Source organism: Phacochoerus africanus, chromosome 8 (assembly GCF_016906955.1).
Source record: "Phacochoerus africanus isolate WHEZ1 chromosome 8, ROS_Pafr_v1, whole genome shotgun sequence".
Classification (NCBI taxonomy): domain Eukaryota; kingdom Metazoa; phylum Chordata; class Mammalia; order Artiodactyla; family Suidae; genus Phacochoerus; species Phacochoerus africanus.
Window position 1 is genome coordinate 6648213 of NC_062551.1, and position 24812 is coordinate 6673024.

The window sequence follows — 24812 nt, forward strand, 5'->3', positions numbered from 1 at the left end:
TAGCCCGGGAGGAAGAATCGGGCAGTGTCCCTTTGCCCTGTGTCCAGAAACAAGAAATGCGTTTATCTCAATTTCAGGGGGAGCTCAGGGATAAGCAGCAGCTCAGGTCCGGTGCGTGACAGCTCAGAGCGCACAGTGCGCTCAATGGAGCAACGAGGGAGCGCAGAACGGCCAGCAGATTCTGAGGGCCTGGGCTGAGCCGGTGGCCCGTGTCTGGTCGGCTGTGGGTGGGCAATGAAATTCCGTCCCTATTTTCTTTAAATTAACTGAAGTCCGCCCTTCACGCTGATCTCCTCCGTTTTCCCCTAATGTCCTTTGCCTGGCCCAGGTCCCATCCCGGGTACCCATGACACTTAGCTGGCATGTCTCCTAGGGCCGCTAGATGGTGAGAGCTTCTCCTCTCTCCTTGGGTGTGATGACCTGGCACCGTGAAACCTGTCAGGAGTTTTCTACAGTGTCCCTCTGCTGGGATTGGTCTGGGGTTTTTCTCATGGTTAGACTAGCATGTGGCTTTGAGAGAGACCCGCCCCCCACATCCGAGGTCCAGTGTCCTCCTCCTGACATCGGATCAAGGGTTTTCGCCATCACTGTGACATAACAGTGATGCCAACCTGATCACCAGGTCAAGGTCACGACTGTCAGGTTTCTCCATCGCAAGGTCACTCGTTCCCTGCTCTCCAAGGATGTCACTCTGGGCAGCGCCAAAAGGAGCGAGGAGTCCGCGCCCCCTCCCTGAGGGCAGAGTTTCCACCCGCGTTGTTATGTGTGACTCCACAGTGAAGGCAATTACCTACCCCCAGCCACGCTGTTTTTGTTACTCTTGCTGTGAAAAGATTCTTCCTGCTGCCTTAAGAGCAAAAAACACGGCCAAGTGGGACAGGCTGGACAAAATCCCCAACTTAAACAGAATCCCAAGCCCAGGTCCTGGCCATCAGCCAACCAGCCTCCTTCCCCAAATCTCTGGACAGGTGAGAGGCCGGGGGCCTGGGCCTGCACGGCGGCTCTGTGGCTGGGGTGGGGGGGAACTCACCATGTTATGCTTGAGGATTCTCTGGACCACAGGCGTGAAAACTTCAATGACCACCATGGACCGAGGCCGCTCTCTGCAGTGCTGAAGAGGCAGGAGGACACGGTCAGCGCCCGGCCGCCTGGGCCCGCGGACGCCCTGACCGTGTCCGTGTGTGGCTCGCGGCTGGGCTCGGGGCGGTCAGCCCGGCCCCAGCGCCTGGGATCTCCTGCCGAGCCGGCTATAGAGCCTTCGGTTCACTTTTGGGAGTAAGCAAAGCGGGTGGGACGCGACCTTCTGTTGGCCTTTTGTTATGGCCTTAAAGCCTGAGGTTGTTTCAGATATCACAGACAGGAGTCCCTCCTGTCACGATCCTAGTTAACAAGGCAAGGCTCCCGGAGCACTAAGGTACCGAGTGTGTGGTCGAACACAGGAGTCTCTTGAAAATTGGGTGCAAAATACAGGGGTGAGTGTATTCTGGACGCCAGAATCTCGAAAAGTCTGTGACTTCTCAATTGAGGGCTTTGGTAAGCTGGCAGGTGTCTGCAGGCCACACACGGCTCTGGGATGTATTTGATCTCACAGGCCTGGGGTTTTGTTTTTCAAAATGAAATTGAAGGCCTTCGGGGAACAGACAAGGCCTGGCTGTTCCGACACGTTTAGACCTGGCTGGGCCTCAAGGTGTGGAGTTTCCAACTCTGGAAGGGGACACGCTTTGGGATAAGAGAAATCAGGGCTTTCCGAGATAAGCCTTGCTAAATAAACGCTCCGCAGATCTCAGGGTCCCGGCTTCCAGTCTGGCAGGAGCGTCTGCCTGGGTGTGCCCAGGGAGCTGGCCCAGGGGACCCGCCAAGCAGACCAGGCTTTGTTCCGCAAGCCCTCCTCTCTAGGTGGGCTGCCCGGTGGGTGAGGCAGTGAGGCTGCACCTCCAACCCCCTAGAGGGAAAACAGCCCCAAGTCTCACTGCCCCCAACCCCGGGATGGGGGGGCATGCATGTGCGGCAGTGGGGGTGGGCAGGGCAGCTCCATGCGGGAGCTCTAGCCAAAACGCCAAAGGGGCCGATGTCCCCTGCACACAGTTTCTCATACTGTGCCATCAGAAACCCTCAGGCTCCATTAACTTTGAACGAAGGTCCATTGTTCTAGAACAAAAGTTTAAAACCGGGAGATGTGGGAAAAACCATACCGCTTGGGAGGGGAAGAGGGAGCCCGTTTGGATTAAACTGGAGAAGCCGCCAGAGAGGAGAGCATCAGCTGTGAGGGCAGGGGGCCAGCTGCACGTCCTCTCGGGAGCCGACGCTGGGTCCCCTGACCCCTGCTCCGAGGCACAACGGTGGGTGCTGCGGGCAGAGGAGGCCTGTCTTGCCTGTCTTCAGTCTCAGGAGCGGTTACCTGACCCGCTGCCTGTGTGGAGGCACACTCTTGTGCGCACACGCACACACCTATACACGGGGGCCTGGGAGCAGAGGGCACCCACTGGCACGCGCCCACACGCGCATGGTAAGAATGCACCGGCCACTTCAGGCAGCGGGCTGGGCCCACCCTCTGCTCTGTGGGTCGCTGGCCACAGAGGCCACAGACAGGGCCAAAGAGGATGACACACACACAGCGCATGCTCCCTGGGTGGGAGGACAAGGGTCAGGCTGGTAAGGGCACCACAGGCCCCTTCCCTCCAGAACCAGCAGCCCCAGAGACCCACTCTGCCGGGCCATGGGTCTGTCTCCCTGGGGGACATGGCCACACCCTCCAAGGATGGTGGGTGGTTGTGGAGGGAAGAAGCCTTGGCGAAGGGGGTTGGCAGGAGTAAGACCAGTACTGGGAAGCAGCAAACCCAGGCCCTGTGACCTTCCAGGGAGATCAAGTTACTGCATTAAAAACCACCCAGCAGGGAGCTTCTGTGGTGGCTTAGCAAGCGAAGAACCTGACTAGGATCCATGGGGATGAGGGTTCAATCCCTGGCCTCGCTCAATGGGTTAAGGATCTGGCATTGCCATGAGCTGTGGTGTAGGTCACAGATGCGGCTCGGATCCCATGTTGCTGTGGCTGTGGTGTAGGCCGATTCGACCCCTCGCCTGGGAACCTCCATGTGCTGTGTGTGGTGGCCCGAAAAAGACAAAATTGAAAAACAAAAAAACAAAAAGCCACCCAGCAAAGAATCAAAGAGGATTGCAAGCTGGTCCATCCCCCGGGCCACTGAGGCATGTTCCGCGTAAATTCCACAGTGAGGCTGGCGCAGGGTCCCGGGGAGCGGAGGTCCTGCCCCAGGGCTCCTCCAGGCTAAACTGGCATCCCCCGCCCGCCTTCCCCATCCAGGGAAAGCCTTGCAGCCATGCCCCTGCTGTGGGCCAGCCGGTACCCACAGGAACCCTGGCTAATAATAGCCCAGCTCTGACGTCACAGGTCCAGAAAATCTGCTGCAAACTTCTCCCAAGGCAGCCAGGCAGACACTCCAAGGAAAACCCGGTGCTCCTCCCTGACCAGTCACCCGCCTGGCGTGGAGGGGACTGTACCCTAAGAATGGGGAGCCTGGCTCATCTTTGGCTGTGTCTGGGGCGCTCGCTCAGGTCAGAGGGGTTGAAACATGGGTTTTCAGCATATTTTTTTTTTTGCAAAACTGACCCCCCCCCCACACACACACACATGGAAACAGGCTGCTTCCTGCAAACACAGCCGTACCTTGCAGAAGAATTCACAGAGATCTGGTGGTGGATGGTTGTTTTCCAGCAAAGGAGCAATTGCCTGAAAGAAAAGGAACAACGGTCAGCCGGAAGCCCTTATGAGGAAGGACGGGGTGGTCGACGTCGGGGGGCTGACCTGGGGTGGAAAGCACAACCTCTCTGGCACCTGCGGGGCAAAAAGGCCATCCTCTACCTGGCTCGCTGGAGCTCCTAAATCGTGTGTGTGTGTGTGTGTGTGTAGGGGTGTGCGGCTCCCCTGAGAAGCTGATACAGCTCTGGTTGCCCCCCAGAAAAATACACACTTCCAGAGACGTCTGCTACTTTGGGGTTCCATGACCTGCCGACATCCCTCCACGTCTCCCTGGGATCAACTGTCCCTGACAGCTGGGTGGGGTGCACAGGGCTCACAAAAGCACGGGATGTGGGGGAGGCGACCCAGTGCGGGTGCTAACTGTGGGAAGATCATCAGGGCAAGTCATTTCTTTACTTTTCTTTCTTTTTTTGCTTTTATGGGCACCCATGGGATACGGAGGGTCCCAGGCTAGGGGTTGAATCAGTGCTGTAGCTGCTGGCCTAGGCCACAGCCACAGCAACACCAGATCCCGGCCGTGTCTGCGACCTACACTACAGCTCACAGCAACACCGGATCCTTAACCCACGGAGCAAGGCCAGGGATCGAACCTCATGGATACTAGTCAGGTTCGCTCCCCCTGCACCACGACGGCAACTCCCTGGAATTTCTTTTGCCCCCCGAATTCCCTCCTCGCCGAGCCTTCTCAGGCTGGCTGTACAACGTTCCTGGTTCCCACCGCCATTCCCGGGGCCGGCAGGGTGTTTGGTTCTCGACTTTCCTGTCCCTTTAACAATTTGTTTTAATGACTTTGTTAAATTTCAAAATCATATTAAAAATTTGAACAATTGAAAAAAAAAGTATATTCGACTTTGAGAACTCTCCTGGGGGCAAAAAACCAGCCCCAGCTGAGAACTGCTGGTAGAAAGCGCCTCTCGGAGCCTGAAACCAGGCCCGCTCTCCACACACCCTCGTTACAGGGTGGTTAACGCCACTGGGAAGTTCACACATTTTCCCTGGGCCACACTGGGCACCATGGTGCAAACAGGAGATGGAAGGCCCCGCTCCAGCACTGCTGGGCTGTGTGACCCTGACTGAGTGAGCCCACCCCTCTGGGCATTTGTCTTATAGGCTATAAAATGGGGAAAACTAGAGTTATGGATGCACAAGCTTGTTGGGGCAGGGGGTGGAGTTGATGGATGAGCTCGGGAGTCCCAGGTCGGGATAAGCCCGATGTCTGGAGCACAGCCTGGCACTGACCCCATCACAGGCGGACCGTCCTTGGCTGTCCTGGACACAGTGGCCACCTCCCACGTGAGCGACCCAGTGACTCCCTCTGAGTTACTCATGATGCCACAGGACCAGGAAACAAGCCACTCGTCCGGTGACAGCCACTCCATCGGAGGAGAAATAGGCAGTGAAGACAATGGCACACCCCAAATAAGCTGGGGCCACTTAAGGCCAAGGAAGATTGAGGCGCTGCTTGCTCAGTTTCACAAGTTCGGCGCCTGGCCTATTGGGCGGGGATTCTCTGCCGCCTAGTGCAGAGCCCGCCCAACATGCCAGGGGACACAGGGAGAGGTCAGGTCACAGCGGGGCAGCGGGGCAGGGTGCCGCCCAGCCCTCGAGTCACTGCCTGGCCCATGGCTCTGGTTCCCCACACTGGGACCAGCTCTGGGACAGGGGACCCCACGCAGGGTGCAGCCCCCTGGGCCCAGCCCCTGTCAGGCTGGAGCCCCTCTTTCACAGCAATGAGTCAAAAATAAAGGAGTGGGACCAGATTCCGCGCCCAGAGTGGGCGTCGGGTGTGGGCTCCATGCTCCCAGGGCTCTTAGCTCATTTGATCTTCTTGACAGCTCTGTGAGGTCAGCCTGCGGTATGGATTTCCACTTGAACAGATAAAGAGATCGAGGGTCAGGGGGGCTGTAACAAGGCCTGTTCCAGTCACAGCACAATGACCATTTTAAGTCACAGCATTAATAAAGAGTTTACGCTTTTGTGGAATCCCTGTATGAGCCTAGACCCCTGCTCAGCGCGCGAGTCGCACGAGCCCATATGACCTTGCCAGCAGCCCTGTAAGAGAGGAGCTGTTGTCACGCTCATTTCACAGATGACGAGACTGAGGCTCGGAGCATCAAGTTAGCTGGAAGCAACCTGAACAGTCATCTGGTTCAACAAAAATATTCTAGAGCCGGGAGAAAGAATGGCATAGATCAGATCACTCAACTGGGGCTGGCTTGGCCCCCGTCCCCGGGAATACGAGCAAGTCTGGAGACATGCTGACTGTCACAACAGGGGAAGGCCACTGTGACCTAGTGGGTGGAGGCCAGGGATGCTGCGCGACCTACAACGCCTGGGACAGCCCCCACCACAGAGAATCGCCCATGGCCAAAGGTCGCCAGTGACGAGGGCGAGAACCCCCGGGAAGACATGCAGAAAAGCTGGAAAGAGTCTCCAGAACATGCTGTTAAGGGAGGAAACAGAGACAGCACACCCAGCATCACATCACTGATGGTAAAAAACAAAAACCGTATCTGTCCGTGTGGGTTTGGCACCCCCTGAAAAACCCCAGGGCTATCTCTGAAGGGGATGCCGGCAGGGGGCAAAGTGTTTTGTTTTTTGTTTTTCCCATTTTTGACATATGGAATTCCCAGGCCAGGGACCAGATCCCAGCTGCAATCTCGATCCAGGTTGCACGCAGGACCCCCAACCCACCTTGCAGGGCCGGGGATCGAACCTGTGTCCCCACTGTCCCAAGATGCTGCCGATCCCACTGCGCCACAGTGGGAACTCCAGAATTTTTTTTTTAAACAATAAAAAGAGACTTGTGAAATCCTTGCAGAAGTACTTTAAAGACGATCTCAAAGCTATTTTAAATGAAATTAAAAGCTCGTCCATTACTTGCCCCAGGTCACAGCTGTTATGGGGTGGGCCCAGGGTCTGCCTTCAACTTGAACCACACCCAGCTTTAAACCCGAGTCCTTTACTAGCCCGTGGGAATGCTGCTGGGGCCTGGACTCCAGGTCCATGCTGGTCTAGTGACACGCCAGCTATTACCGGCCAACAATTACCTACTGCCCTGATGCCTGACTGATGGGTTGAATAAAAACAACTCAAGTTACTTGTGAAAGTACTTTTGAAAAATAAGCACGTAAAAAAAAAAAAACAGCCAAGCCCCGCTGGGAGACCAACTGTCAGCAGGTCAAATCAGACAATGTCATTGTTGGAGCGGAAGGGGGGCGCAGAAGGCTTTGGCGTAACGGGACCAGCGCGGGTCATAAGGAGCTGCAGTGAGGCTGTGGGATGGAGGACTGGGGGCTGACCCTCCGCTGAAATTCCTCCCAGTTCTCAGGCATCCCCGCTGAGCAGCTAAGCTCAGCCCAGTCCAATTAAGGGGTCAGGCCAGCCAAATTAGCTGGATAAATGCAGACTGGACTCCTCGGATCAAAATTCCTTTCCCAGGCTCCTCCCAAGTCCAAAGCCCTCAGGAGCCTCCTTCCGGGCCGAAGTGCGCAGTGGGGCCCAGAGGTGGTGCCAGCAGAGAGGAAGATGCCAACTCCTCCTTCCCACCAGCGAGAGCCTCTCTGCCTTTGCCCGTGCCGGGCTCCTTGCCTGGACTGCCTTCCCCTGGAGCATCACTGGTCACCCTTGAGGCCCCAGTTTGCTCACCTCCTCCTTGAAGCCCTCCGTCATCTCCCTGAGAGAGGAGGTCAGGCGCATGCTCTCCGTGCTCCCCTAACGCCCTGAGCAAACCTCAAGCTGGACCACGTTACTTCTGGATTATCTATCTGCCAGGATCCCCCCGCGCACAGTAATTCCTCAAGGGCAACTCTGTGGAACGGAGACCCGTGTCTGGCACATACTTGTAATCACATGTCAACAAATGTCTGTTAAGTGAGTTTTTTTTCTTCTTTTTTTACGGCCTCACCTGCGGCATATGGGACGTTCCCAGGCTAGGGGGTGAATAGGAGCTGCAGCTGCCGGCCTACACCACAGCCACAGCAAGACCAGACCCGAGCCACATCCGGGACCTGTGCTGCAGCTCCTGGCAACGCCGGGTTCTTAACCCACGGAGTGAGGCCAGGGATCAAACCTGCATCCTCATGGACACTATGTCGGGCTCTCAACTTGTGGAGCCACAACAGGAACTTCTAAGCGAATTTATTAATTAATAATATGTCAGAGAAAGGTGGCAGTGGGAGACTGGGGCAGCCAGGTTCTCGTTGCCCCTGTTCCAGCAAGAGAAGGTGGGCAGGGCAGAGCATAGGAAAAACCGCTGTATTCTCAGCCGACAGCCACTGGGCACTTGCTACTCGCCAGACACCGTGGTTAAGGCTTCATGGGAGCTGCTGACTTTATTCTCCACAATAAAAGGCCAAAGGCTCACCCCCTTTGGTGCCCACGGGACCCAGGCGGGGCAAGGGGCATGATTCTCCAGGCTGGGCATGCCAGGGCCAAGTGGGTGGGCTCCCGAAGCCCCAGGGCAGCTCAGAGGCGCACCGTGTCTGGGATGTTTCCCTTGTGTCAAAGGCTGTGGCTGCAGGCCCTCTTGGGCAAGTGCGTGTTCAAGGTCCTTTCCCAGGCCCACAAAGCTCTGCCTCTCACTTTCAAGTTCCGCTTTCCTGTGTCCTACTTCCTTATGGTTATGCTCCAGCAATGCTGAAGCTTCCAGAATATGGCACGTCTCTTGAAGTCTCTGCGCATGTTTGGTTTTCTCCCCTTGGAACGCCTTTCTCCTGTTGTGCCATCCGGCAGACTCCTATCGATCCTTCAAAACCCAGCTCAGACACTGCTGCCTCTGAGAAGCTCTCTGGCATTCTTCCCTGGTGAGTTTATCATTCCACTCTCTCTATGACATGCCTCTATTCTTGCAGTGACCTCACTTAAGAGATGAAGAGCCCCCTGGGAGCAGGGGCCATCTTAGTTTTCTGCGATTCAAATACAGGGTTCCATGCTTGGCACCCAGGAGGGGCAACGTCACCGCCTTCTTCTCTCTAGTGAGAGTCACATTTCATAGCTTAAAACTACTTAGGAAGAGATTTTACGCCAAAGGTGCTTACATCATAGTCAAGTCTCAGAAAATATCATCTCACTTTGCATATCAGAGGGAATTAAATCCAGATTCTATGTGCGGATTAATGAGGAGCCATGTCCTGGGGCAAGAAAGAGAAAGTTTACGGTGCAGCTAATAGAGTTACGGCTGTGAATAAATTATACGGTCTCTGCCATCTCTTGCCTTCAACTCCCCGGGGCAGACTCAGGAAGGAGGAGGCGATTAAGACGCATTTGCTGCAAACCTCAAAGACTGCTAATTACCCCCCCACCAGCTGGGGCTCTGAAATGTGCACGGGCAGGAGGAGGAGCGCGTCTGGCCTGGCGCTCGGGGAAGGCACTCCAATGGGGGGGGGGCTCTGGGCTGGGGGAGGCAGGCGGGCAGGGGAGAGGGACAGCCGGGGACTTACCACAATGATGTTTTCATGCTCCTGGGTAGTCAAGTTTGTGTTCTGAAGGATCAGCGGATGGAGCAGGAGGAAAACAATGCAAAAAAAAACAGTATTAATCAAATGGAACACTTGTGTCGCAAAGGTCCCACACAGCTTCAAACCGCTTGCGGCCTCTCCGAGGGCAGTTGTCACTTTTTCTTCATTAAAGAGATCAGAGGACCCTCAAAGGCAGGACCAGGAAGGAGGGAAAGGATGGCTTCGGGGCGGGGAGGGTGGAGCTCCAAGGCCCTGCGTCACCACTCGTGAGTGACATGAGCTTGGACGAGTCACTCCTCAGTGAGGCAGTTTCTTCCTCAAACTCCTGCTTGGCCTTTGTCATAGTGACCCCACTTTGGAAGCCAGGAGGCAGGTTCATAATAAGCATGTAAAGAAACAGACTGCAAGGTCTTGACTCTGTGCCAGCTGGTCTTTTGGGGGCAGAACGAAGAGTCCTTCACTGGTTCTCCAACTGGGGTTCCAGGGGGACCCTTGTGTTCCATGAGACGGCCCAAGATGTTTTGGCTACATTAAATTTCTACCAATTAACTCGCAAAAACCAAAAACAAAGTTGCATGGGTTAAACATGCTTAATTTTGGTTTTGTGTTCCTCCTCATCCAGAATTCCCTTACACACCTGGCACCCGTGACCCCCAACCCGTGTCCGCGAATGCGGAAAAGAATGAGGAGGCGACAGACAAGAGCTAAGCAGGAAAACGTAGAAAGAGCTGCTATGCTTTTTTGCGAGTGTTGTGGTGCGTTCTGCTCTGACCATCTGTCCCAGTGGACCCGGGCTTTCGCTGGTGTCAATTCCTATTTCCCAAGAGCCACACCTGCCGTTCATAACGCACCCCCTCGCTGGGCGGAAAACTGCAAGACAGATCGTTCCCGGGTCTCCAAAGAGCCCCACGGGCTGAACAGGTTGCAGGCGTGTCTGGGATCTAATGCGTTTACACCAGCTAAGGGGGAAAGAAGAGCTAGTGAGCTGTCAACGTCCTTTCGCCTGGTGAGCGGGCTGCCTGAGGGACGAGGGTGGCGGGAGCCGGGGTCAGCACCCACGCCCCACGGGCGTGCAGGTCCCCATGGCCACAGGCCTGATCTGACGCTTAGGATGCGCGACACTCGCGGGGACGCCTTTTTGGAGTCCTACACCTTTTTCTTGTCGGGGATGTTGGTGGAGTTTGAGCAGCCCACTTACGGCAGATTAGCAGACACCAGCCATTCTTCCGCCGAAGGCAGATGCCAGCCTGGCTTTGGTCGTTCCTACTCCCTACACCTCGGGCACCGTGTCAGGGCTTCACTACACTCCTCACATCCCTCTCGCCTTCTCGTGACAGCTTCTCCTTCTATCCCAATGACAGATGAGTGACCAGCCACTCGCCCCGGAGCACAGGTAACAGGCGGTGGAGTGGGGATTTGATCCCTGTCCGTCCTGATTCCGAAGCCTGTGTCTCCAGCCGGCGTGTTACAGCGCTGGGTCCACATAAGGGGCAGGTCCAGCTTTCAGCTGCTGTGGGAGCCCGCAAGGGACCACACATCCCTCACCGCTCCCGTGCACCTTTCTTTTTTTTTTTTTTTTGTCTTTTGTCCTTCTAGGGCCGCACCTGCGGCATATGGAGGTTCCCAGGCTAGGGGTCGAATCAGAGCTGTTGCTGCCGGCCTACACCACAGCCACAGCAATGCCAGATCCCAGCCATGTCTGCAACCTACACCACAGCTCATGGCAATGCCAGATCCTTAACCCACTGAGCAAGGCCAGGGATCGAACCCGCAACCTCATGATTTCTAGTTGGATTCATTAACCACTGCATCATGACGGGAACTCCCCGTGCACCTTTCTAGGAAGAGCCTGTGGCACCACTGACACCGTTTCCTCTGGCCCAGTCACTGGTGACAGCACATGCCACTCTGCAGGGAAACGTCCCTCCACGAAAGCCATTTGTGACCTGCAGTGGAGAGTGCCGCCACATTAGAGGGGACACTTGAATCCCAGACTGAGTGGTCACTCTACGTGCTCAAGCTAACAAAGGCCTGGGGAGGTGGGGACACCAGCTGTGACACTCCTGTCCCCTCTCTCCCTGCCTTGGGAGCCTCCCACCTTCTGGTCAGTTTAGAGAGGCCTGGAGCCTCTGAGGAGAACTCAGGAACAACTTGAGTCAAGTGAACAAAGAACCTAAACACAAAAGGGCGAGAGGAAGGCGGTGTGTTTGTTTTTCCACCCATCCCTCTAAATGTCTAGCTGAGGCTGCTTAAGGTCAAGTTCACAGCCATCTCCCATGACAACAGAAATTCGACCATTTATCAGCTGGTATATCAGGCACAGTGCCAGGCACCACACGCATATCAGGGCATCCAATCCTCACATCTTAGCCCCTACTCACAGATGAAAACCGGGATCCAGGAATCTGCACCAGGGCAGGGAGCCCCTGAGCGCAGAACCAGGCCTTCCTGACTCCACACACCTGCTCTTAACTGTGGTCTGACAGCTGGGTCCCCCACCCCCCAAAAAGTCTCCACCAACCCAGGTAATGTCACTTTGATGCATGAGAGCGTGAGCTTCGCTGTCGGGGCAGACCCGGGCCTGGGTCCTGCCCACCCCCATCCAAGTGACCCTGGAAAGGCATTAACTAACCCCTCGGAGCCTCTGTTCCTGCTTCTAAACGTTTTACTACTTACCTCGCAGGGTCACTTGGAGACGTGTAAAAGGGCAGGTGCAAGCACCTGCTGTGATCGTCACAGAGCACAGGCTCAAAAACTGTTACTGTCACTTGGAGAGGCGCCGAGCCTTGTTGAAGGGGATGCCACCAGGACTTCGGTCCCAGCTCCATCCCCCACAAATGGCAGCCCTTATCAGTAGATCAGGGGTAACACGGACCATTTGTCTAACACACAGTAGGTGCGCAGCAAATACAAGCTTCTTCCTTTTTTTTTTTTCCCCCCTTTAAATGCCTGTCTCTCCACCTTAGTGCCTGGGATCAGCTGACTTTGAGATCCATGATCGAAAGCCTGAGAAGTGATGCAAAGCCCAGGAGCACGGAGGAAACACCTCACCAGAGGTCAGCCGTCGTTCGCTGACTTCCCCACCGTCCCGACGATGACCTGACTTAAGACAGTGTAATGGCGGCTGAGACTAGTGGGGCTGAAGGGGTGGGCAAGGCAGCCCTGCAGTGAGAACCAGGCAGCCTTAAGGTGGGATTTCCAGCCCCGCTGCTTACTCAGCAGGTCACTTGGTATCTCTGGGCCTCAGTTTCCCCATCTGTGAAATGGAGGCAGTAAGGCCCCCCTCTAAGGGGGAATGTGAGGATCAGATGAGAGGCCGAGGGCGTGGCACCTGGCACCGGCCTGGCCCACAGCAGGTGCTCCTTGAGGGCAAGCTGCCTTCCCTTTCTCCAGGTGACAGGTCAGGACCTGCTGCTCAGGTCGGAAGCCTGGACTTGAGATTGGACACAGGGCACCCAGCCTCAAGTTGCAGCCCTTGAACACGACTCATTTCAGAGCCTGAGTCTTTACTCTTCTGGAGGACGAGACTGGTCTCCCAATGGAGGACAGACACGTCCTCTGCTCCCCTGCCTGCACTGGCCCGTGCCACCCACGTTCTCCCCCTCGCCCCCACCTCCTTCCGTGCTGCGGAATGGAAGGCCTGGGCCGGTTTCCTGGACCGACGGGTAGTGACAGGCAGCCTGGGCCTGCAGAGAGCGGAGGCTCTAGGTAGCAGGGACCTCGCGCAGGAGTCTGAGGGGGTGTGGAGGAGCCACCTGGGGAACTGAGGTGCCAGAAGGGTAGGGGCTGCTGCTAGCAGAGAGGGACAAAGATCTGGTGGCCGTGCATAGTTTAAACAAGAAGTCACCAACTCCAGAGTCCCCAGGGGACTAGGCAGGGAGATAAATGAGAGCAGGCTTCCCATCTATAAAGCGCTTAGAACAGCATGGGAACAGGGTCAACAAAGTGAGTTTCTGAAGCACCCCTGGCCTTGACTAAGCCTCACGGTGCACTGTCTCCTCTGCCAGAATGGAAGCTCCAGGAGGGCAGGGGACAGCCTTCCCCCGAATGCCCCAAACATGCCTGGCACTTGGCACACACTCAAAGCATGGGGCCACCTGGCAAAGCCAACGGCTCAGATGGGTGGCACTAAGCTGCTGTTGGATTTTCGCTTCTTTCTCCTTCCCTTCCTTCCTTTTTTTTTTTTTTTAATGGCTGCACCTGCGGCATATGGAAGTTCCCTGGCTAGGGGTTGAACTGGAGTTGCAGCCGCAGGCCTACACCACAGCTACAGCAACTTGAGATCTGAGCTGCAACCTACACTGCAGCTCACAGTGCCAGATCCTGTACCCTGAGTGAGTGAGGCCAGGGACTGAACCCACATCCTCATGGATCCTAGTCAGGTTTGTAACCACTGAACCACAAGGGGAACTCCCTAGATTTTCTGATTGTTTTTAAAGAGAACCTGAAAATTCCCATTCTATGGGGAAACCTCTGGATTTTAGAAACCCTGTGTGAGCTGGTATAGGTGAGGCTGTTGGGAGAGGGATGGAGGGGGCCAATGCCGGGCGTGCAGGAAGGCAGGCTGGGGCCTTCACCCACGTGTTCTCTTTGGGAGTGAACTAGAGAATTCTGGAAGCGGCTACCAGCATCACCACCAGAGCCCAGCTCGAACCCGTCCCTGGTCCAGTCTTGGGGCACGGCAAGGCGGCAATAACCCTCCCTTGGTCCCTGGACAGTCGGCTGGAAGCCCTGGGGGCACAGCTCCTTCTGGATCCCTCGTTTTGCTGAGGGACTGCTCACTTCCTCCAGCAACAGGGGGCAACACAAACCCAATCCAGTTCTGCCACTTGGTTCGGGGTCGGCGCTCGGCGGAGATAAACGAAGATAACTTCAAAGTTGTGTGTGCGTGGGGTGCGTGCGTGTGTGTGTGTGTGTGTGCACGCGCATAGTACAAAATCAAGCCAAGGGGGTGTGTTACCTCTGAGAGCAGTTTCGAGACGATTTCCAGCGGGGCTTGGTTGATGGAGTCGTCCTGCAGGGGAGAGGTCAGGGCCATGTCCACCAGGGTTCGGATCTCCTTCAAGACCACTTCCCAACGACTCGGGTTGCTTAGGACTTTCTTGTATTTGTAAATCTTTTTCTGGATGGCAGAGAGCAAGAGAGCCACACGGGTTACGGCTATACCGAGGGTGGAAGATACTAGATGATCCAAGAATCAGACGCACTGGATGCAAAGGGCCTGACTGTGGGCCCCTCCCTCCCCCACATGAATCACCCGACACGGACACCCGGAGAAGGGCGAGCCCTGCTGCGAGGTGAAGGCTGCAAAGAGTAATTTCCACTCTGTTTTCAGTGACTTTCAAAAAAGAATGGGAGTTCCTGCTGCACTGCAGTGTCTCTGGAGCCCTGGGACGCAGGCTCAATCCCTGGCCCAGGACAGCAGGTGAAGGATCTGGCGTTGCTGCAGGTGTGGCTTGGATCTGATCCCTGGGAACTCCCTATGTCGCAGGGTGGACAAAAAAAGAAAAAAGAATGAAGATACTTCTCCGCCAGACGAGATCTTCTGCTAAACCTGTTCCCCAAGAATTCAAATGCAGTAGGAGCAGAAGCATCCACAGTCCCCCCACGGTACTTTCTTTGGCTTGGAGGCATTGTTTCTGCTCATCCAGATTCTAAGAGGCCCCCCTGGAGAGCGGTGCTCAGCTGAGGAACCTGACAGAGAGGCTGGGGGCCTGGAATTCAGCCCAGCCTGGTGGGAACCGAGCCCAGCAGGACCTCAGCGTGCGCCTTCTTACCTCCACATCCAAAGCTGGGGAGCGGCCGGGGCGGGGGCTGCGGCTCCCTCCATATGAGGCCTGGCGCGTTCCGCCCTCTGACATCATGGAAACAGAAGCCCTCTCAGAAGGCCCAGGTCCCAGCCAGAGCGCAGCTGCCTGCCCCACGGCCGCCCAGCTCGCCTGGAGTCTCTCTTTCTAACTGGATAAACGCCTTCATTAAGGGCTCTGCTCCTTGGGGAAAACCTAATTTTAATGTCACTGAGCCAGCAGCCAGCTGGGTGACACATCACCATCTCTGGGCCCAAGTCTGAATGAGGAAGGAGTTGCTGAGGGCCAAAGACAAGCTCGCGGCTGCCAGGCTCTCCCCGACCACTTAGTGTCTGGGTTAGGACTCACGAAGGGTCTTGGAGCCCAAGGCCCAAAATGAAGCATTTGGGGGGCACGGCTCACATCAAACCGAGTTGTTCACTGTGCCAAGTATGAAACAGGGGGCAGACTTTGGGATCAGACAGCCCTGATTCTTCCTATAAAGTATTTTACCTACTAAGCCTCAGTTTCTATTCTGTAGATTCTGCGTAAGTGAAGAGGGCAACCAACCCTTATAAATCTTGGACCCATATGGTTCCCCTGTCTGTACGGAGATACACTCAAAAGCAAAGTCCAAAGAGCAACAAAAAGGGAACTCGGGTAGCGTTTTTGCAAAACGGAGTGGGTGAAATGTACAACCCACAGTGATACAGACAGCATCCCGTTTTCTTACTGCCGTTTTTTTTTTTTTTTTTTTTCACACTCCACGATTTTCTGGAACCTCTTACATGCTAATCATACCCCATCACCACTGCCATCACCCTCTTCACTGAGGCACACCTCAGCTATGCCCCCTCGTCATCCCAGATCCGTCTTAAGTCATCTCCACGCCCTCCCCTCCCTCCACATACTCTCTGCCTCCCCAACACCCCGCCCTCCTTCTGTCTCCGAGCTGCTGACGTGAAGACAGCACAGCTTCCCGCAAGTAGGGAACAGGAAAGAGTAGAAACATTTACTTGCCAATCACTCTAGATCCTGTAAGGACCAGGGGAAAAGCAGGGCAAATTCTGGAGCAGGGGGGGGGCAGCGGGGGGAGCGTGTTCAGTGAACAGTAAATGCACTCGACGAGGAAGATGGGCGCAGTCAGTTTCTGCTGAACCCCATGACTTTCTCTGTCTCTCTCTCTTTTTTTTTGACCGCATGCGTGGCATTCCTAAGTTCCCAGGCCAGGGACTTGAACCTGTACCCCAGCAGTGACAAAGCCAGATCCTTAACCCACTGAGCCACCAGGGCACTCCCGCTATGACTTTCACGACAAGATGCCCCCAGCTCCCTGGCTTCCCGGGGACGGTAACCAGCCTTGGTCCTAGATGCTGTCAGCCAGCGCCTCCCCACCCCGGCGCTGTCAGCCGGGAGCACTGCCCGGCCTATGCAAAGTCTCAGGCGGTGGAGACACCTCCCAAGAAAAGAACCTGACTCATCCCCAAAGACGAGTGCTCCTCTGAGTCCCAGACGACTGCAGTTTTGCCATGTGCCCAGAGAATTGCTTAATTTTTAAATGACCATGAAATAGTCACGGAAATGCACCATACATTAAGCCTCAGAGAAAACCACACGGCGTACCGCGGTGTCTTCCCACAGTAGATTCTAGACTGGAATAAGGCCTGGGCTTTAAGCGCCCTCTCTTCTAATCAGCTGCAAGTTGTTTACTTTTGAAAGAATAATGACTTCATTCTTTTCATGAAAATGAGGCATGTTCACTGCAAGAAATTTAAACCCCGCTGAAAAGCACAAGGAAGAGGATAAATGAAAAAAGGCCTCAAAATCCCACAACCTAGAAAGAGCGATCATTAATCCCGGGCAAACACTGTCCAGCCGGCCCTCCTTGCAACGCCGCTGAATACAGCCTGCCCGTGGGGGCGGGCGGCCGCGAGTACCGTCCCCAGCTCCCCAGCTCTCCACGCTCCAAGAGCACCGAGACGGCAAGGTCCCCAGGCGCCGTCAGCCCCAGTACAGCCTCCCGCGAGCCCCCAGCCTCGGGCTCACCAACACAGCCCCCTCAATGGACTGGGTTAGACAAAGCCTTCCCACGAGCACCTGAGCCCTGGCTTAGGAGGGATCCCTGGGAGAGTGGTCACAGAAGCTACACTCAAATCCAGAAGCTCCCAGCGGTGGACAAGGGGTCACGTTTAATGAGCATGTACTACACCGTACCAGGCACCATGCCGAGCGCTTTGGGGCAGCATCTCCGTCCATCCTCACAGCAACCCTGGGGGGGACCTGCCCCAGGAGCAGACCCTCAGGCAGAGACCTGAGGGCAGATGGTTTGTTAATTTGAAAAAAATTTTATTATAGTTGATTTACAATGTTCTGTCCATTCCTGCTGTACCGCCAAGTGCCCCAGTCACACATATGTACACGTTCTTTTTCTTATATTATCTGCCATCATGTTCTATCACAAGTGATTGGATAGAGTTCTCTGTGCTGTACAGCAGGACCAGTTTGTTTGAGAGGTGACAGGAAGGTGGCTGGTCACCAGAAAAGGCTCTGAGCCTGCCAGGACCGTGGGGGCCCAGGTTCTCTGCCGTGGGTGACAAATTACACATTTCATCCCAGGAACTCTGATGAGCTCGTGTGGTGATGAATCACGGTGGGGCCAGGATGGGGACGTGCCTCGAGAACCCCGACTCCCAGGAGCCCAGCCCCTGGCTGTGCAGTGTGGACCTTCTGCGGAGCCCACTTCACTGGGAGAGGTGGGTAGCCTCTTGCCATGTCTGGTGTGGATGGGCTGCCGGATCCCTCTGAACAAAGAATATGTGACAGAATTGAATGTGGGCCAGACAGCCCCCAACATTTGTGATCTGGGCCTTTAAAGAAAAAGGTCACCAACCCACAGCTGAAAAGGTCAAGCCCAGCCAAGAAGTGAGAGCACAACGCAGGTCAGGATAACGAGCCGCAGGTCAGGATAACGAGCCGTCAGGGAGACGCAGGCTCAGACCATTAAGAGACATGGCTCCACCCCGCCAGGCTGGCTGTCACCAAAAGACAGGATGTCACCAAGGGTCGCCAAGGTTGTGGAGAAGCTGGGATCCCCGTGCACTGCAGCCGGGACCAAGAATCAGGACAGCACCGTTGGGAAACAGTCTGACAGTCTCTTAAAACGTTCAACAAATTTACCATATGACCCAGCAATTCTGTTCTTGGAAATCTATTCAAGAGAAATAAAAACAGATTCTACATAAAGACACATGCACCAGTGGCCAAGGAAGCATTATTCACAGCAGCACCAGACTGGAAACAACCCAGATGTCCATCAACTGATGAATGGGTAAGCAGGACATGGTATATCCAGACAATGGAATAGTATTTGGCAGTAAAAAGGATGGAACTACTCCTGCAGGCCACGAGACGGAGGAGCCTCACAACCCTTCTGCTAAGTGGAAGAAGCCAGATGCAAAAGACATAGCGGATGATTCCTTTTATATGAAATGTCTAGAAAAGGCAAATTGATAGAGACAGAAAGTGAAAGAGTTATTGCCCGGGGTGGGGGGCTGGCAATAGCGATTAGACTGCTCACAGATATGAGGGCGCCTTTTAGGACGATGGAAATACTCTCAAACTGTACATCTTTATTAAAACCATCGAATCATATGCTGACAATGGGGGGGGGGGGTTACGGTATGTAATTTACCGTAAAATTAAGACGTTTTAAAAAGAAATCCCAACCCAGGCAGGTGGGGGACCTGAAGCAAAGCCAGAGGCAGTTCGTGGTTGGAGTGCAGGTTTTGCAACCGCAGCCTTCAGTTCACATCTTCAGATCACATCACATCAGTTCACAGAGCAGTTCAGCTCTGCTTCATTCACACATCATCCCATTCACTTAATCCATCTTCCCATCCATCCGCCCCACTACCGAGCCACCTACCCATCCATCACCTACCCGCGCATTATCCATCGAGCCAATCGCCCTACAATAATGACCGGAACCTTGCACTGTGGGGGGCCAAGCATGGGCTTCGGCGCTCAGGACACCCATGCTGAGCAAAGCAGAGAGGCCCCAGCGCTCACGGAACTTACAGGCTATTCCCGGCACCTTACTTTCCTCGCCTGCAACGTGGGAGGAGAACAACCACTATCAAAGGCTTGCTGTGCCTGTTCCACCAGATGACAGCTACACTTAGCCCCCCTCCTGGCTAAAGAGCAGCTCTCATTCTTAGCACCTACCAAGTCCTGAGGGTGAGTGATCCAGAGCAGGCAGGACTTAGGAGGGCTGCTGGTATCTGTGACTAAGCCCCACCCGCCCCTGAAACAACAGCGCCTGGCAGCAAGAGCCTCCCGCCTCCCGTGCATGCGGAAGAGCCAGCCACTCCACTGCAGCCCTCGCCCTCTGCGCGGCCGGCTGGGAGGGGCGTTACCTGGGCAACAGCCGCCATCTCTCCAGCAACAGCTCCCACAGCACAGACGGCCGCAGACACCCGGTTCTCCGGCCTCGGAGAGCGGAGCCTGGTGGCTTCTCCACGGGAGACAAGCCGTCACCGGGAAGGTGCCCCTCGCCAGGAGAGGTGTGACTCAGAACGTGCTGGAAGCACGCCTCCCTGTGCTGGGGCTGCCGCGCTGCCGCCTGCCGCAGCCTCCGAGGAGGCTCGCACAAGCACGCATGCTCCCCCCACCCATCATTAAAGGAAAGGCTGCAAGGGAGCTCCTGGAGCCGCTGAGCAAAGGGAGCCTGGCGGGAGCCCGGCTGGCTTTGACGACTTCTTTCCAGGGGATGTCCCCCAGCTGTGCTGCCCAGCATGAGAGCCCCAAGTGGCCACTTCCAGGGAATCTAATAAAAATGAAACACAGCTAAAAAGTCAGTGCTTTGGTCCCACTAGCCATCTTCCAGCTGCGAGACACGTGGCCAGTGGCTGTTACACCAGACGGCGCGGAAAGAGAACACTGTCACCACCGCAGAAAGTTCTGCCGGGCAGGCTGTCCTCAGGTCTTGGAGTTCCCTCTGTGGCTCACGCCACAGAGGACCAGCGGCATGCTCACTGCCTCTCCCGTAACTCAGGCAACGCTGATTTGCTGGGGCCAGTGTGTCAGCGGCACCCTGCCCATCTCCTCCAACTTGCCCCCTGGGGTCTACGGGGGCTGTCCCTGAGCGCCCCTTGCATACAGGGAGAATGACCAAGAGGGGGACTTCTTTGGCTTCCCTGATTCCCAGGTGGGGGCTTTTGATGGCCTCACTCTTTCAAGACTCGCCGAGGCTGGGGATGCTGAATGTGCCAGGTAACTCACCATCCCCACTAAGCCAGGGGGCTTCTGGGGGCCCCCGACACTCAGGGGGGTGCATTTTTGACATTCTCTTTAGTCCTCCAGAATGGCTTCCATGAAAGCCTTTGACCATCAAGCATCACTTTGCCTTCAGATACAACCCAGGCCTGTGACTGGCCCTTGAGTCATCTCTCAACTGCCCATTTGGCCCTCAAGTCTTGACCATCACCCTAAGACCAGTTCATAACCTCTCAGCCTCCATCTGGATCCTGCACAGAGACCCCAGCTGAGCCAATTCAGTTCCTGAACTGTTACTGCTGGTCCAAGTACTCAGCTGATGGTTTAATCCATGAATATCCTTCCAGGGGCCTGGGTTTTCTAGCATGGGTGTCAGGACATCCACTCTGAGTGGGGCCTGGGCTCTAGGAGGAGCAGGGAGTGGAGGAAGGGACACAAAAGGAAACACAAGCCAAGCCCTGGCACTGCCCTGTCGGCTGGAGGGTAAGGCATGGCTCAACTTATTCCAACAAAGCCACTCATTCTGACAATACCGGCCGCCACATGCCCAGAGCTCACCATATCCAGGGACCACTACCAGCATAATAGGTTGTGACAAGTGGCACAAGAGCATTAACTGTTATCGCACTGGAGGGCGCTCGCTAGACCACCCCTGTGTGAAGGGGCTTTATACACAACAACTTCTAAAATTCTCACAGCCACTGGACAATGTGAGCAGTGTCATTCGCTCCATTTTATAGATAAGAAAACTGAGGCCAAGAGAGGCGAAGTCAAGTATCTCTTAAGAGCCAGAGCTGAAGTTGGGGCCTTGGTCCAGCTTTGGACCCCGAGGCCCCGACCACTGTGCTGAGAGGCACATCTGAGTGCTTTTCCTGCCTTGATCGATGCTGCCACCTCCTTCTGAAATGAAGCCTTTAAGTTGGGGAGTTGAGCCCAGGGGCAGTTCCAGACTGGCTGCAGCTGGGCATCCAGCTGACATCTGCCTGGAAAGCCGGGTCCTGGGGAGATGGGCAATTTGTCTGAAAGAGGAGGAAGAGCCTGGCATTCTGCTCTCTAAGCGCCCGCCACGGGCGGTCTCCCCACAGCCGTTACTGCTTCCAAGGAAACGGCAGAAACTCGGGCACAGTGTCCCGCTCATCATCTCTGGAGCATCAGCTGGTTGCCCGGGCAACCACGCATCTAGCTGAGGAGGAGATGAACTGGCCTTGGTGCCAGGTGCACAGCTGGATACCACAGCCTCCCTGGCACTCAGGGCCTGCCGCACCCTTGGCAAAACCCAGTCATCACATGAAACCGTGTCTCTGCACCAAGAAAATTCTAGGTGGCTGCTTTCCTCACTGAGCTCTGGCTCCCTGGGGGCAGGGATCATGCCTTGTTGGTTTCTTCACCGTTGTGTGTGTTGGCTGCAACCGCCGAGAGCAGCAGAAAAAAAAAAATCAGAAATAACAGCCAACATGGATGAAGTGCTCCCACTGTTGCCAGCTCTGTGCAAACCCTTTCCCTCCCCTGTGCGCTTCAAATACAGGAACCATGGGGGGTGGCACTTGTGAGAAGGCAGATTCCAACTCAGGGGAGCCAGAAGGGCCTGGGAGTCAGCACTTTACAGTAGCTTCCAGATACGACTGATGCTCTTGAACCCTACCCCAGGGGCTCGTCCACTCCTCACTGGGAGGCAGACACGCTCACTCTGTCCCCAGGATACACAGGAGGGGGCACCAGGGGATAAACACCCTGCCTGAGGTCACACAGCTGGTGTTACGTCCCCCCAAGTGATAGGTCTGAGTCCTAAGCCCTGGTATCTGTGAATGTGGCTTTATTTGGAAATAAGTCTTTACAGACGCAATCAAGTGAAAACGACGCCATGCCGGATTAGGGTGGGCCCTAAATTGAACCCCTGGTGTCCTTAAAAAAGGCCAGGTGAAGACATGCACGTACACAGGGAGAGAAGGCCAGGTGAGGGTGAAGGCAGAGACTGGGTATTTCTAGTGGCAGCAACTAGAAGCTGGGGGAGCCAAGAACCTCCCTTGGGGGCTCAGAGGGAGCATGGCTCTGCCAACACCTTGACTGTGGACTTGTGGCCGCAGAAGAGGGAGAGGCTAAATTCCTATTGTTTTAGGCCATCCAGTTAGTGTACTTTTGTTATGGGAAACTCGAGCAGCTGGAAAGCAGGCAAGCAAGGTGGGTCCGGGAGCCTGGGGGTCACTCTGCCGCTTCAGCCATTTGGGCTGACCTTCCCATCCCTTAACTTAGGGAGGTGGCAGCTGGAGGCCCTGCTCTCAGCAGCCTCTCCAGCTTACCCTCGGCTTGGAATCAGGTGGGCTTTCTCTTTCTGGGGAAGAACTGACCTCCTGTCCCTTCCTTGCTACCTCGGGGTTGGCAACACTGTCATCTACTCTCGATGCCTGCCCCCAGCCCATGACCCAAGAGCACAAGCCCCTGGTTCTGTGCTGCTCCAGGAAACGCTGGGCGGGACGGCTGCACACCTGGGCACCTGGGACATCAGTGATGTCGCGAGGAGCTGCCCAGATACCCAGAGAATCGGCAGATGGAATTCAGGTAGGACGGTAGCTCAGGGCTGGCATAGGATCCTCAGCAAAGAGGAATCACGAGTTGGGCTCTGGATCAGAGCAAACGGAGCTCCCTTTCTAAAACAAAACAAGACGAAACTGAAGTGTAGTTGATTTACACTGTTTCAGGTGTACAGCAAAGTGATTCAGTTATATACATATAGGCTTATATATACACACACACACACACACAATGCTGAGTGCTTAACCACTAGGTCACCAGGGAACTCTGGGCATTGATATATTTTCAAGTACATTTAAATACCAAAGGGCACGCAGCATTATTCACAATCGCCAAAAAGTGGAGGCAACTCAAGCAGATGAAAGGATAAACAAAAGTTGGCCACAGATACAATGGAATATTATTCACCCATAAAAAGGAAGGGAATTCTGACACCTGCTACAACGTGGATGAACACTGAGGACACTATGCCAAATGAAAAAAGCCAGTCACAAAAAGACAAATACTGTAGAGTCCATTTATAGGAGGCACCGAGAGGAGTCAGATTCACAGAGACAGAAAGGAGAAGGTGCTTGCCAGAAACTCAGGGAGGGGGAGTTGAGACCCCAAAGGACAGGGAGCGGTCACTTGCTCCGGGTCAAAGCAGCTTTTTGAACCAGGGCACCTCACTGTCCTGAGTCACAGTCGATCAGAGACCGTGCGCTGTGCACACAGGCACAGCCTAGACCTGCTCTGAGCTTCTGGAAATGCTCTCCCGTCTCCACACGGCCTAACCCCAGGGGCTAGGGGGGCGGCTCCTGCTCAGCACACCTGACACTACACCCTCGCTACCTTTGCTCACGAGCTTCCCGCCACCAGCCAGCCCACTCCTGGCAACTCAGCGGCTCAGGCAGGGCCCTGCTTTGGCCCACAGGTGCGTGCAGGGTGGGGCACCTCTGCATTCAGACTTCTGTTACTTTTAGGCTGCACAGCCTCAGGCAAATCATGTCACCTCTCTGAACCTTAGTTCTTCATCTGCAACATGCGGATAACAGGTGCACCTGCCTCTTACGGCTACTGACAAGCTAAAATGTGGCCCTGTATGCTGAATGCCCAGCACCTCATAGGTGCTCAATAAATGGCAGCTACTGAGTCAACAGGACATCATTACAGATAGTTAACTTTTTCTTTTTCTTTTTTTGACTGTGCCTGTGACATATGTAAATTCCTGGGCCAGGAATCAAACCCAGGCCACAGCAACCACCCGAGCCATAGGAGTGACAACACTGGATCCTCAACCTGCTGGGCTGTCGGAAAACTCAAGAGAGTAAACTTGTGAGCAAAAATAAAGGTGACTAGAAACTCGTAAATGTCTATCAATAGGGAAATGCTCAAACATGGTCCCAGGCAGTGTGACACTAGACAGCAGATACGAGCTAGCGACCTGCCGTGGATTCCACCCCCATAAGCCACCGTTAAATGTAGAAGCAAATACACACACACACACACACACACACACACACACACACACACACACCCACATGTCAGGCTGATAACAGTCATCTCTGACAGGGAAGTAAGCGGCTTGAGGGAGGACAACGGGGGGGCCAAGGAGGAGCTTCAGCTGTACCCATAATATTTCAAATTGTTGCAGGAAGCCACAGACATAGGTTGTACATTTAATTAAAAGACATAAAGACACTAGTAGTTTTCAGAGTATAGGTCTTTTGTCTCTTTAGGTAGGTTTCTTCCTAGGTTTTTTTTTTTTTTTTTTTTTTGATGTGACGGTAAATGGACCGGTTTCTCTGATTTCTCTTTCTGATCTTTCATTGTTACTATATAGAAATGCAATTGATTTCTGTGTATTAATGTGGTAGCCTGCAACTTTGCCAAATTCATTGGTGAGCTCTAACAATTTTCTGGTGCTGTCTTGAAGGTTTTCTAGGTATAGTATCATGTCATCTGCAAACAGTGATAGTTTTACTTCTTTTCCAATTTGGATTCCTTTTA

The 24812-nt window shown here is 54.7% G+C and overlaps 1 protein-coding gene and 1 long non-coding RNA gene across 5 annotated transcripts in view; one reads left to right on the plus strand and one right to left on the minus strand.

Annotated features, from left to right (window-relative positions):
* The window catches only part of CMIP (c-Maf inducing protein), a 228883-nt gene that overhangs the window by 33286 nt on the left and 170785 nt on the right, over positions 1-24812 (minus strand). For 2 of the 4 annotated variants that reach the window (XM_047789045.1, XM_047789046.1), the window contains 4 exons: positions 14195-14356; positions 9217-9258; positions 3683-3745; positions 1031-1111 (listed from right to left, as the gene is read on the minus strand). In XM_047789045.1, coding sequence (XP_047645001.1) covers positions 1031-1111; positions 3683-3745; positions 9217-9258; positions 14195-14356 — 348 coding nt within the window. Of the gene's footprint in view, positions 1-1030; positions 1112-3682; positions 3746-9216; positions 9259-14194; positions 14357-15011; positions 15111-19244; positions 19386-24812 lie in introns of those variants that run through there. The other 2 variants (XM_047789048.1, XM_047789049.1) reach the window with 2 other exon arrangements.
* Positions 8410-13408, plus strand: LOC125132158 (uncharacterized). Its single transcript, XR_007136153.1, has 3 exons — positions 8410-8580; positions 9857-10240; positions 12201-13408. It is a non-coding gene; the product is annotated as an uncharacterized LOC125132158 (long non-coding RNA).